This window comes from Cyclopterus lumpus, chromosome 6 (assembly GCF_009769545.1).
Source record: "Cyclopterus lumpus isolate fCycLum1 chromosome 6, fCycLum1.pri, whole genome shotgun sequence".
Lineage (NCBI taxonomy): Eukaryota > Metazoa > Chordata > Actinopteri > Perciformes > Cyclopteridae > Cyclopterus > Cyclopterus lumpus.
In genome coordinates this window covers 6,766,276-6,778,554 of record NC_046971.1, presented here as the reverse complement: position 1 = coordinate 6,778,554, position 12,279 = coordinate 6,766,276, and the positions used below count along the sequence as shown (strand labels likewise).

Genomic DNA, 12,279 nt, shown 5'->3' with positions numbered 1-12,279 from the left:
AACATGAAAGACCATCAGTGTTTCCCAAAACGCACGTATGCGCATGGACACACACGGGGGCATGTTACCACATGGGGATGCACAAATGCACACACACACTTTCTCTCTCTCTCTCTCTCTCTCTCTCTCTCACACACACACACACACACACAGCCATGTCCAAACAGAATCGGTAAATCAAATAAAAACACCCACAGTGTTTCGGAGAGAAGGAGTGTGCTCTGAACAACGGAGATGTTAAAAGGAGGAGAGAAAAAGAGAAGAGAAGTGGAGGAAGGGGGGTGGGGGGGTGGGGGGGGGTGGTGAGTGTACGTCCTCGTGAAAAGTAGCCTTCGGAAACAAAAGCAGCTTTGAGTGCGCGCGCCCACTCAGAGGAGAGATTAGCCGGTGCACACGCCCCTCGACACACCACCGCCATCACCGACCGCCGCTCCTGCAGAAAGGAGCTTTTGGCTGCAGTTAAGCGGCACGTGGCGCGGCCTCTTGATACTTATCATGTGCGTCAGGTGCTCCCGATCGGTTTCCTGTTCTTTAAAACATAACCACCGTGTCCCTCTTCCACTCCCTCCTCCTTCCTCTGAGTCCACACCGCCGCCATCCAGCCGTGTACCTTTTTTCATTTCTTCTTACTCTTCCCCCCCCCCACCCCCCTCTCCCTCTCTCTCTCTCTGTCAATCTCTTTCTCCTGCTTTTACAAACACAAAGAACATATTGTATCTGCCAGTGTTAAAGTGAATCCATTCTCCTTGGCAGCGGCCCCGGGGCCCGTGGTGAATCCGAGCCGGCCGAGCTCTGTTTTCCAGCTGGCAGCGAGGCCGCTGGTGGAGCGGGCCGGTTGCTCGGTGAATTTGAGTCCAGCTGACACGTTGGTTTAGGACTCATTCACGCAGTCTGTCGCTCTCGCTCTGCCTCCTTGTCTCGTTCTCGCTCAGCTTGCGAGGCGCGACCCCGGTTCACCTCGAATGAATGCTATACTTCTGAGGACGCTGGATTACGGCTTCATCCGCACAAACGAAACACATTTGGACATTTCTGTAAGAAGATGTTAAATACGTTCTCCGGTAAATGTTTTGCAAATGGGTAACTTGAATATACCCAGACTGACAGTTTTTACACATTCATTGCATTAGATGGAGGTTTTCAGTCGCTCTTATGGAAACCAGAGTGTTTAGCCCTTTAGAAACCAAAGAGGAATACAATGTTCAGGTCATGGTCGTGCTCCTACTTAGTTCAAAGTCAAGGAATTTGACATGAGGGCCACAGCAGGCCACACAAACTCTGAATTACACAAACTGCGGACTAATAATTCCTGTCAACCCCTTTAAATTGATGCCTTCATCAAACACACACACACACACACACACACACATAACCCGAAACGCACTACCCACACTCTGTCATGAAAGCCGCACTCAGTGACATAAACACATCAATAATGAGACGCTATCACATTTCCTAATCATGGTTCAGGCCCAGAAAGTGAACACAAACTCCTCCCCCTCACCTCCAGAGCCCAGAAGAGGAGCCAACGGACCCCAAAAGGCAGCAAAAGCTAACTGTTAATAAAGGTCACCAGTTGTACAGTTGGTCTGAATGTCCTCCATCCATCCATCCATCTCCTGCTTGTCATAAAACAATCTTAAACCTCCTCCTTGTGTTGCTCTTTTCTTTTGTATGTCTGTGTGGTTTCTTTCTGTATATCTTTCTTAATATATATATATACGTAAATATATATATTTAATTTAATGTTTTTAAGACTGTGTGTGTGTGCGTCTGTATCTCCACCTCTTCTGAACATAACAATGGTGGTCTGTTGGTTAATTTTCCCTTTCAAATTGATGAGCCAGAGTCACAGATGTCGGTCATTACCGGGATCTTTTTCCAAAAGCTCCATGAAAATCTTCTGAAATTAGAAAGTAATAACCTGTAGCATTTCTGAGGTAAATTGTGAATCGTCGTAATTGATACGCTGGCATATTCTTGCAGGAGAGTAAGAAAGCAAATTACTGGTACAAGACCTTAATTTGTCAAATATGAGCTGGGCATCGACCGAGCTCAGCACCAATGACGTGACTCATCATCATGCGACTGCATCGCCTCCCCTTTTCCTCAGATTTATCATACATCGGCTGACAGTTTAAGAGAAATGAAATACCTTCTTCTTTTTTTTTTCGAGAACAGCTGCCATGTTTTATCAATCGAAAAAGTTCCCGACGCAAGAGACGAGCGGAGTGATGGATTCATCCAATTAGGCGTGGGAATGCGTGTCAGTGAAGGAGAGACGGTCTACCTCGCATGATGCCCGCCCCCAAAAAAAACGACTTCTCGGGCCAGCTGGCTCGACGAGCTCAAAAAGATTTTAGCCTAATTTCACAAGCTTCCCCTGGAGTGAAGTGAAGGTGCTGTGCTCCCGGAGTGTACGGCTCTTTTTCTGGAAGTAAACCCGGGTGCAGCTGTGCTGAATGTATTAGTGTTGATGAGTTATATAGCTTGTTGCCTGCTATCACTCAATGGAGTGTTTTTATAAAACCTTCATTTTTTTTCGTCAACATCAGCACATCTCTGTGTGTGTGTGTGTGTGTGTGTTAACCGCCCCCCCCCCCCCCACACACACACACACACACACACACACACACACACACACACACACACAGACTCCTGGAGATAAAAGCCAGCAGTGTCCTTTTTTTCTTCATCTTTTTCTGCTTTCAAATTTATTTTCTTTTTGTTCTGGTTTTTTTTAAAAAAAATTTTTAAATACTCTCTCTTCTCTGGCCTCTCCCTTCTTCCCCCCCCCCCCAATCCCTGATCTCCATTCTCCATTCATGCAGCCCTGTCACTGCGACGATAATGATGACCTCTGTGTAATACTAGCTTGTTATTGGCCCACCAGCGAGGCCCGTGTGTACACCCTCTGTTGCTTTTCCTGCATTGACCATTGTGTTGCGAGCAACATGCTGGATCGCGCGCACGTGTGTGTGTGTGTGTGTGTGTGTGTGTGTGTGTGTGTGCGAGTGAGTGTGTGTAGGTGAAACCCAAAGAGCAGGCAGCCAGTCTGGGTGAGCGGAGATCTGTGGACAGGCAGAGAAATTCACCTGATCTGACCTTATGCTGTTTCTGTTGCTTATGAATTATTCTTTTATGGGAACTGGAAACGACCACTCTTCTTTCTTTTTTTCTTTTTTTTTTACTGGATGTTCGCACACAAACGCTTTGTTTTTGCGATAATCGTTTTTCCACACAATGCCACATTTTGTTTTTGATTGGCGGCGTCCTGTTGCCAGTCGGTGTAACACAGCAGCACCTTTTAACCTGTTCGGCTGTTCCAGACGGCCGCTGACAAACAGGAAATGAGAGCTGGCCGACATCTGAGTTTGAATGGAACGCCCTTTATTCATGTTTTGGTCACTTTGGGGCAGCAGAACAAGCTTTAAACATTGAGATATTATCACCTGAATTTTAAAAAGTTCGGAATCATGAGTCTGACCACAGTTTGGTACCCAGTTGATTTTCTTTTACCACTAGTGACACCGTGGATAAATGTTTTTAGTTTGTATCCTTCACGCCATACAGGATTAAACCAATAGGAGAAGCTCCTTATTAGACTACCGATACACTGTAACAAGTTACTCTTAACCATGAAGCGTGTATTATTGGATTGCCATGGGGATGACAAAGAAAGAACTGTAGGGGAAAGCATCAACGAAAGTACAAGTTGTAATTACTTACTTACTAGGGGAACAGGAATAGTACAGAGACCTGAAGAAGAAAAACAACAACAACAACAACATGCCAGCCAATAGATTTACATTTGGTGCCCGGGAGTATAGGAGAAAAAAAAGCACAGAAGAAGAAGTCAACCAATCACTAAACATGGGTATGAAACAATGCAGCTTCCAAAATATTTCTTTTTCAAAAGCTTTGCAAATGTTTTTTTTATGGGAGGAAATGGTTTGCGAGGCCTCACGGATCGACACCAAATATTTTTGGGAAATACCAAATTAATTATTTTTTCCAGAAAGCTCCACACGGCACCTTTTTTTTAAGTACGGACGTATTTCGACTGTTGTTTCCACCGTTGCACAAGACGCACTTTATCTGAAGGAGTTTCGCATTGTCTTGATTAAATGTGGCAAGCTTTTCACTCCTGCTCCGCAATATTGTGAGTACAAAAAAATAAATAAAATAAAGCGCCATGTGAAAGTGAAGGACCTGCATTGTGTTTTGTTTTTTAATACCTTGCTCTGTCACCCAGAAGGCCCCCCCCCGTTGGATTGAATAGCTCCCTTCCAATTGTAAATCCCATAATGAGTCATGCTAGTGTCGTGTACGTGCACTCCGCCTGAGGAAAGTGTCTCGTGTCAACGCGGGGTTGACGCGCCGAGGCCTTTCGAGGTCACGGCCGGTGGGAAAACACGCCACGGCGTTCGCTTCGGCGTGCGGCGACGCCGACCTGTGCGATTTTGTTTTTCCTCCCACGCCTCATCGCTCCTCCCCCCCCCCCCCCCCCCCCCCCCTCCCTCCCCCCTCACCCAGCTATGTCTCCATTGTGTCGCGCGATTCAGAGCATTTCAATGACAGGAATCTTGTTTTGTTGAATAGTCTTCACGCAGATGCCAGGACATTCCTGGAGCTGGTAGTCTTTCCCCTTTTGGCAGCGCCGCACCTCTGTCTCCTCTGTCTGGTGTTTTCTCTCCTCTTCGCTTCCTTTTCCGCTCCTTACTCCTCCTCGAGGCGACTGACGGAGAGAGAGAGAGAGAGAGAGAGAGAGAGAGCAAAGACTGGATGCGTCGCTGTGTTTCTGTGTGTTGACCGCTCAAAGGGAGGCAATCTGCACTCGTCCTCGTACATATAGCAGCGGCCTGCCTTTTCCCTGATGAATAGGCCACACCCCTTCACAATAACTAATTACCACTCATTACAATGTCGAGAATGCCACACAAACTCCCTCAAGTTGGCCTCGTCCAGGATCTCATTGCTCTCTCTCTCTCTCTCTCTCTCTCTCTCTCTCTCTCTTGCATGTCTTGTCTCTCCATTTGTCAGCAACGATGTGATGAAGAATGCAGTGACAGCAGCTTTTATTTTCTCCAGAGCTTCACAAGCCTCCAACAGATGGCAGTGTGAATCTCTATCGGGAGAACTACGAGTTCAGAGGCCTCTCCTCCGTTCTTCTCTTCTCTTTACTTCTCCTCTCTCCTCTGTTCTTCTCTTCTCTTTACTTCTCCTCTCTCCTCTGTTCTTCTCTTCTCTTTACTCCTCTCTCCTCCGTTCTTCTCTTCTCTTTACTTCTCCTCTCTCCTCCGTTCTTCTCTTCACTTTACTCCTCTCTCCTCCGTTCTTCTCTTCACTTTACTCCTCTCTCCTCCGTTCTTCTCTTCTCTTTACTTCTCCTCTCTCCTCCGTTCTTCTCTTCTCTTTACTTCTCCTCTCTCCTCTGTTCTTCTCTTTACTCCTCTCTCCTCGTTCTTCTCTTCTCTTTACTTCTCCTCTCTCCTCCGTTCTTCTCTTCACTTTACTCCTCTCTCCTCCATTCTTCTCTTCTCTTTACTTCTCCTCTCTCCTCGTTCTTCTCTTCTCTTTACTTCTCCTCTCTCCTCCATTCTTCTCTTCTCTTTACTTCTCCTCTCTCCTCTGTTCTTCTCTTCACTTTACTTCTCCTCTCTCCTCCATTCTTCTCTTCTCTTTACTTCTCCTCTCTCCTCCGTTCTTCTCTTCTCTTTACTTCTCCTCTGTTCTTCTCTTCACTTTACTTCTCCTCTGTTCTTCTCTTCTCTTTACTTCTATATATATATATATATTTAGAATATATTCGAAATCTAACAACTTTCAATACCACATCTATCTGCTGCTTCCTGGACACTAAGGCAAGGCAAGTTGATTCGTATGGCACAGTTCAACAACAAGGCAATTCAAAGCGCTTCACATAAAACCCACGAAACCCAAGACACCAATACACGACATCCAGACATGTGGGATGCATTTCTGGAAACATGTGACTGACATGTCTTTGTTTACATACTCGATGCTGTTATTGCCCTTTGTGCTGCAGCTTTAGTGTCTCCGAAAAAAAGTGCCCTGCGGTGATAATAAAGATAATCTGGCCTTTTTTCATCTTATCTTATCGACTTCATTTTGTTTCTATCCTGAGCGCCGGCTGTAAACATTGAGTGTACTTTGCAGGACAAACTGTCTTTTACATTCGTAACATTCTGGCTCATCAGGACATTTTTACTCCTCGTGTGTCACTAAGACGTTTCCTCACTTCAAGCTCTTTTTCCACCATTGCACTCGCCCCCTATCGCTCTCGGGGGGCCACAGCTACTGTCCCGACAAGTATGTGTTCCCTCATTACGCTCCACGTCCATTAGTTTTTTTGTTGCTAGGTGACATGCGGACAACTCTGCGTACTGTGTTTGTTGGCGCGCGCCAGATAACAAACAAACAGGTGGAGGGGCAGGAAGTTGGTCAGGAAGGGAGTTCCTGTGTGAACGGGAGTCCGTGTCCTCCCCACCGCCGCCCCGTATGTGTACGTGTCCCGGTACGTGTCCCGGTATGTGTACGTGTCCCGGTACGTGTCCCGGTACGTGTACGTGTCCCAGGTACGTGCACGTGTCCCGGTACGTGTCCCGGTACGTGCACGTGTCCCGGTACGTGCATGTGTCTTCTTTGCCAGTCGCTTTCATGATTGGAAGAACGTGAAATTCAATTTCAAGCGAGCAATCTGTAGATGTTGCCTTTATTTTTGGGAAATTGTGAGGGGCCTTTCATAGATTGAGCAATAGATGGATTGAAATAAAAACTATTGATGAATCACATAAAATCATCAGTTGCAGCCCTATATGTTATGTATTTTTCTTTTTTTTTTGACAGTGAGTCCAAGAAAGACTTTCCCATCTTTAGTGAACAAAGAAGTCGTTTGTTTGTTTTGTACATACATTATGTGCCAGGCGATGGAGACAATATACTTTATTGTGTTGGGGTTAATTCATATTTTCTTTATTCAGTTCAGAAATGAAAGGGATCTCTCACACAAACGGACTCTTAACTCAGGGATACAGTCTACATGTGGTGCCGGCGCCTGAGTCGGCCCCGCCTTTGTCCCATGTGTTGTCTGTGGTCAGAGGGCGGGTCGGGGACAGCTGGAGCGTCACCTGTCACTGCGTCACATGCGTTTATATGACACAGCGGTGGTGACACCCAACTCCCATTGAGGGTGAACCGGATAAGAAAAAAACCCATCCCAGTGCAATACCTCCTTCAGTAAACCCCAATTAAGAGAGCCATGTGTAAATTACAGTTGACTACACGAGCGAACCGTATTTAATTAAATACAAAATAGCAGCGTTTGTCTGCACTAATGGCTAATTTCCAATTTCACATGAGCTTTTTTTCGACTTCTAGAGGTGCCAGGTCGTCGGTGTCGCGTACCCAAAATTCTGTAATGTGGCGAAAGGAAAGATTTGACACGTCGTGACAACATGCAGTACGGCGTGTCAGAAAGTGGGTTAGCGAAGAGGAACAGTGGTTACAAAGCAGGCCGTCATCCATACTGACTGCGGGACTCATAAAATATTTATGATGTGCTGATATTTGCATAACAGGCAGAACAAATAATCCATCATCACAATCTCAAAACTCGTGCTCTCACCTGCTGTTGCGTTTCTCGTTTTTTTTAACACGTCGTCTCTTTCGTCCCGACACCAACAAGGAAATGTTGTCTTTCCACACACAAAGTTCACAACCGCCGGTGGGACGTCCATACGCACGGCACGTTTGCATCCCTCCCCAACAAATACATGCATATACATAATCAATGGCAATAAAAAAAAAATAAAAATGTAAAAAGGTCACACCTGTCTCAATGTTTTTCTCGTCTCTCGCGTGGGTCCCCGGGGGCCGCTGCTTTCAGAAAACACAGCAGCAGGAATTCCTGATCCATTTTAAGCTCCAACGAGAATGTTGATAAGTTTGTAGATTACTGCCCAACATGTTTATGATAGCCTATTATTCCCTAATCTTTATCCGGGGCCCAGCGCGTGCTTCGTCTACTTAGCACAACTATTTAGGTCACAGAGGGAAAGCACTGTGGATGGAGAAATAGAAGTAAGTGTCAAAATCAAGCTATTCTTGCTCTGTCATACCGTATATTTCTGACCAAATAGTTCAGTTATGACAGAATTTACGTGACAGTAGAAGTCCATCAAGCAGCCAACGCACTTACACATGACCTTAAGTTCACCGTCTGTGTTATCATTAACTGTAGACGCACACAACTCACACACACACCAAAAAAACTGATTTATTTGTCTGGGATCTTATCAGTTTATTTATACATTATGATCATTGGCGTGCCGTGATGTGATTTTCATTATTTTTTTCCGAGACACACCGTGTTATTTCAGATTCACACTTGCCATCGTGGCTCATATTTCAACAACAATAATAGCTGCTAAACGTCTCGCTCTGCCGTAAAAGTGTCCGGTCCATCAGGCACACGCACTAAAAGATGGGGGGAGAGAGAGAGAGAGAGAGAGAGAGAGAGGGGCCAGACACTTAAGTCTATGGAAAACGCCATTGATGTTAACTATCTGACTGCGCCGTGCCAGAACAACCGCAGCTCGGCCGCAGTTGTTTCGCTATCTCGTTGAGACCGGAGTCTGAATCCGTCTGTTCTTCCCCCCGGTACGTGAGATGTTACGGCTCTTTGATGTGCTTCGCTGTTTAGTCTTTGATTTACAAAGCACCGTCTTTATCACTTGCTCTGGTTTCTTTTTGCGACCATCGGAGCCATCAGAGGATATTGATTTGTGTGTGTGTGCGCGTGCGCGCGTGCGCTGTCTAAGTACTTCATGAGGGAAAAAGAAATAAGTACAGCGGTAAAAAAAAAAAACAAGGCCGAGGCTGTGAAGATGTAGACGAATCCCTTTGATGTCGCAAGAGTGTCTGCAGTCAGTCTGCGCGCCGACTTTGTGGCTGTGAGGATGTCCTGGTGTGTATGAGTGCACGTATGCACGTGTGTACGTGTGCACGCGTGCCCTCGCTGCATTTGAATGTCACCAGGCAGTCTGTTATCTGTTTACCTCTATCACTCAGGTGGGGCCCATTCGTCTGTATTACACCATGGTTAGGCTGGCTGCGTCCTGTCAGAGATGTCTCTGTCTGGTGACACACCCGTGTTTACAGTTGGGAAAGCATATGTGTGTGTGTGTGTGCGTGTGTGCGTGTGCGTGTATGCCTACACAAGGATCATATGGCTCAACAGCTTTTTTAATGAGTGGCTTTAGCAGGTAGACGGCGACTGGCAGGCTCCCCTGTCATTACGCCCTGCACACGGCTCTGTCATTGGGATCGCAGCGATATTAAAGAGGAAGCTGGATCCGAAAAAGAAAAGAAAAAAAAGCGCAAACTGGCTTTGTTCGTTTCGTAATGCAAGTCCGCACTGTGCTCATGTGCAGAAATGTTTATCCCGGAGGCCTTCGGGCTGACTTAAACCTGTCTGTGTGTTTGTTGTTGGTGTTGATTTCAGGTCCACCAGATGGACCAGAATATGAACTCCATTCTGCGGATCCTGGTGGAGCAGTTTCCGCCCAAGCCGCAGCTGACGTCCACTCCCTCCATCCGCAGGGTGACCATCCAGAACCGCAAGGGGGCCAGCATGGACGAGGAGCTCTGATGGCGCAGAACTGGGACGGTGAATTAAAGGACCAGCCTAGCGCCCCCCCCTCCCAAATATCTTTTCTCCACTCTCCAAAAATCCTCTGTTCCATTTGCAATCCAACATTTAGACCACTGAGAAGAGAACAAGTTTTAATGGACCACTCGGCGCTGCATTGCTCTCAAAAGGCCAAGAGGAGCAGTGAGGAGCAGATTCGTGGTGTAACTGACCTCCTTTCCATCTGATGATTGTTGCCCCTTTTATGGGTATTTTTCATATTAATGTAGCATTCTCTTCCACACCAGCATTGTGGGCCCGGGAGTCATTCATTTGATTTAACCTATACACTATCCTCATAATCACACTCGTCAGATGATGTTCATTTACGTGTGGCCTGTCACTGAGCCGCATTCCTCTCCTCCAAATATTATTCCAAAGCTAACCGACCCGGTAATGAAGTCGTAATGCAATCAAAGCGCGCGCCCCCCCCCCTCCCCCCCCCGGTTCCCCGAAGACGCAGAGCAAAAAAGTGGGGGTCCAGCCGTGGCCGAGGCATTCCTCGAATCCTTCTGATTATCTTGGCACCGTCAGCACCCAGTACACAACCGGGGTTATTTCCATAGCCACATATCCATCAGGACTTAACTGTACTTTGTAGTGATCGCATAACACAAGGAGCGAAGGGCCGATCATCTTGTTGGCTTCGCCCTGCGTTTGGGGGATCAGGAGGCTGGAGTAAGAGAAATGGATCCACAGAAATGTGCGGAGGGGCTGATTTACAGCTACGTCGACGCTAATGAAAATACCCAAAACTGCTGCGTTCCAGGGGAACCGTTCCCCAAGTTGAGGCACGGTCTCTGGGTTCGCTTCTGGAGAGTTGTCACGCGTCTATCAATCTCAAACACTCGGAGCGTGGACCCTGCTTAATATCCTCTATTACCCTCTTCGGGGGGGCTCACGCTGCTGTGTGCAATTTGAAATAAATTTGCCCCATTAAAGCTCTGATTATTTTTTTTTCTCCGCTGAGCTAATTAAGTGCTGAATTCCTGGTAAGGGGAGATTACCCGCTGTGAGCGACTAATGAAAAGAAACACTGGAAAATGTGCAGAATTTAAACAGTGAGCTTTAAGGGGCGGGCGCACTAATTCTGTGTGAAAGATTTTGGAAATATCAGGATCCCACAACGTTTGAAATTATAAGACAATGCTCTCACTTGTTCATATAGTCCTGTTCCTATTTATCTGACGGGACGCCGAGGCATGTATGGAGTAGAGAATAGAAAATAACTCAACTATGTAGCTACTGTATGAAAGGCCTCCCATAATTATGGCACGCACACACCCAAAGAAACGGATGCACCAGTACATATTTTCATATGTTTGCCGTGGTTGGAAAAACAAAAATAGCTATTATTTATCTTGCATTGAATAAAGTGGTTGTTATTTTAAAGGCACTCTAGTTGTGTGACTAGTCTCTTCTCCTGTACAGTTTTTTTTTTATATATAAGAATTGTAAATATAAACATTGCCTTATTGTACTGTATTTATTACCACGTGGAAAGATCAACCTGGAACATGTCGTCTGCTTTGTTGGAGCAATAAGAAAGGCCGAGCGAGGCTCCTGTTGTACAGACGGATGGAAATTATTGCAAATTATTATATTGACGCACACCCTCTGCACTGTAGCTCTTCTGTAAATAATAAACAAAAATCTCCATTTCATTATGCTCCCGTCTGCTTTCTTGGCTTGTGAATAATTTGATTACCAGCTCATCTATTCCATAATTTGCTTTCATTGGAGGGTGAAACATGTATTATAGAGGGGGGGGGGGGGGGGGGGGGGAGCCGGGTCAAGGTAAGCCACGGGCCGGAGTTTCCATCCAAATAAAATCTCCTTATTTCGATAAATTCCTTTCACACTGCAATCACCACGAAGGGGGGAAGAGTCAGGAAAAATAAGACGTTCACCTCACCGACTTTGAACTTCCATATTCCATAACCCATTGAGGGAGGCATGCGGAGGAAAAAGGAGACTATACGTCTCGTATTACCACTCAATTATATTTGCCTTCAATGGCCAAAAAATACTGGGGATGTCCCAAGATCAGCACGGTCCAGTGTAGAGAGAGAGAGAGCAGGGAGGGGGGGAGGGAGTATAGGGAGGGGGGGGGGGGGGGGGGGGGCAGGAGGTGGACAGCAGGAGCATAAGTGAGGGGAAGAGAGCAAAGAGGGGAGCAAAGCCATTTTCAATTACCCAGAGAGACGACACGGGCCGGAGGGCCACAGTGCTCCGCTGCCTTTGGTCCTCCTCTGGTTTCTATCACCGCTCGGGGATTTTGGCAGGGGGATGGAGAGAGATGGGAGAAAGAGAGAGAGAAACGGAGCCCCCGTGGCTACCTCCGTCTGCAGAGGCCGCTCTGTGCCACCCAGCGCTCCTCTTTCATCTCGAGACTAGACGGAGAGAAGAGAGAGACTCGCACTTCAAAAGGGGGGTTTTGATCTCAGGAGTGCATGGGAGCACGAGCTAAAAGAGTATCTGAGGGAGCAGTTAAAAGGAGAATATAAGGGGTGCACTGTCACAGACGCCGGACAGGGAAATCCCAGAGTCTGTGCAGGGAAGGGTTC

The 12,279-nt window shown here is 46.6% G+C and overlaps 1 protein-coding gene across 1 annotated transcript in view; it reads left to right on the top strand.

Moving 5' to 3' along the window:
- kcnq1.2 (potassium voltage-gated channel, KQT-like subfamily, member 1.2) overlaps window positions 1-10,097 on the top strand; it is a 151,636-nt gene extending 141,539 nt beyond the window's left edge. The window contains exon 19 of the mRNA XM_034535508.1: window positions 9,527-10,097. Coding sequence (XP_034391399.1) covers window positions 9,527-9,673 — 147 coding nt within the window. The 3' untranslated portion in view covers window positions 9,674-10,097. The remainder of the gene's footprint in view (window positions 1-9,526) is intronic.
- The last annotated feature ends 2,182 nt before the right edge of the window (window positions 10,098-12,279 follow it).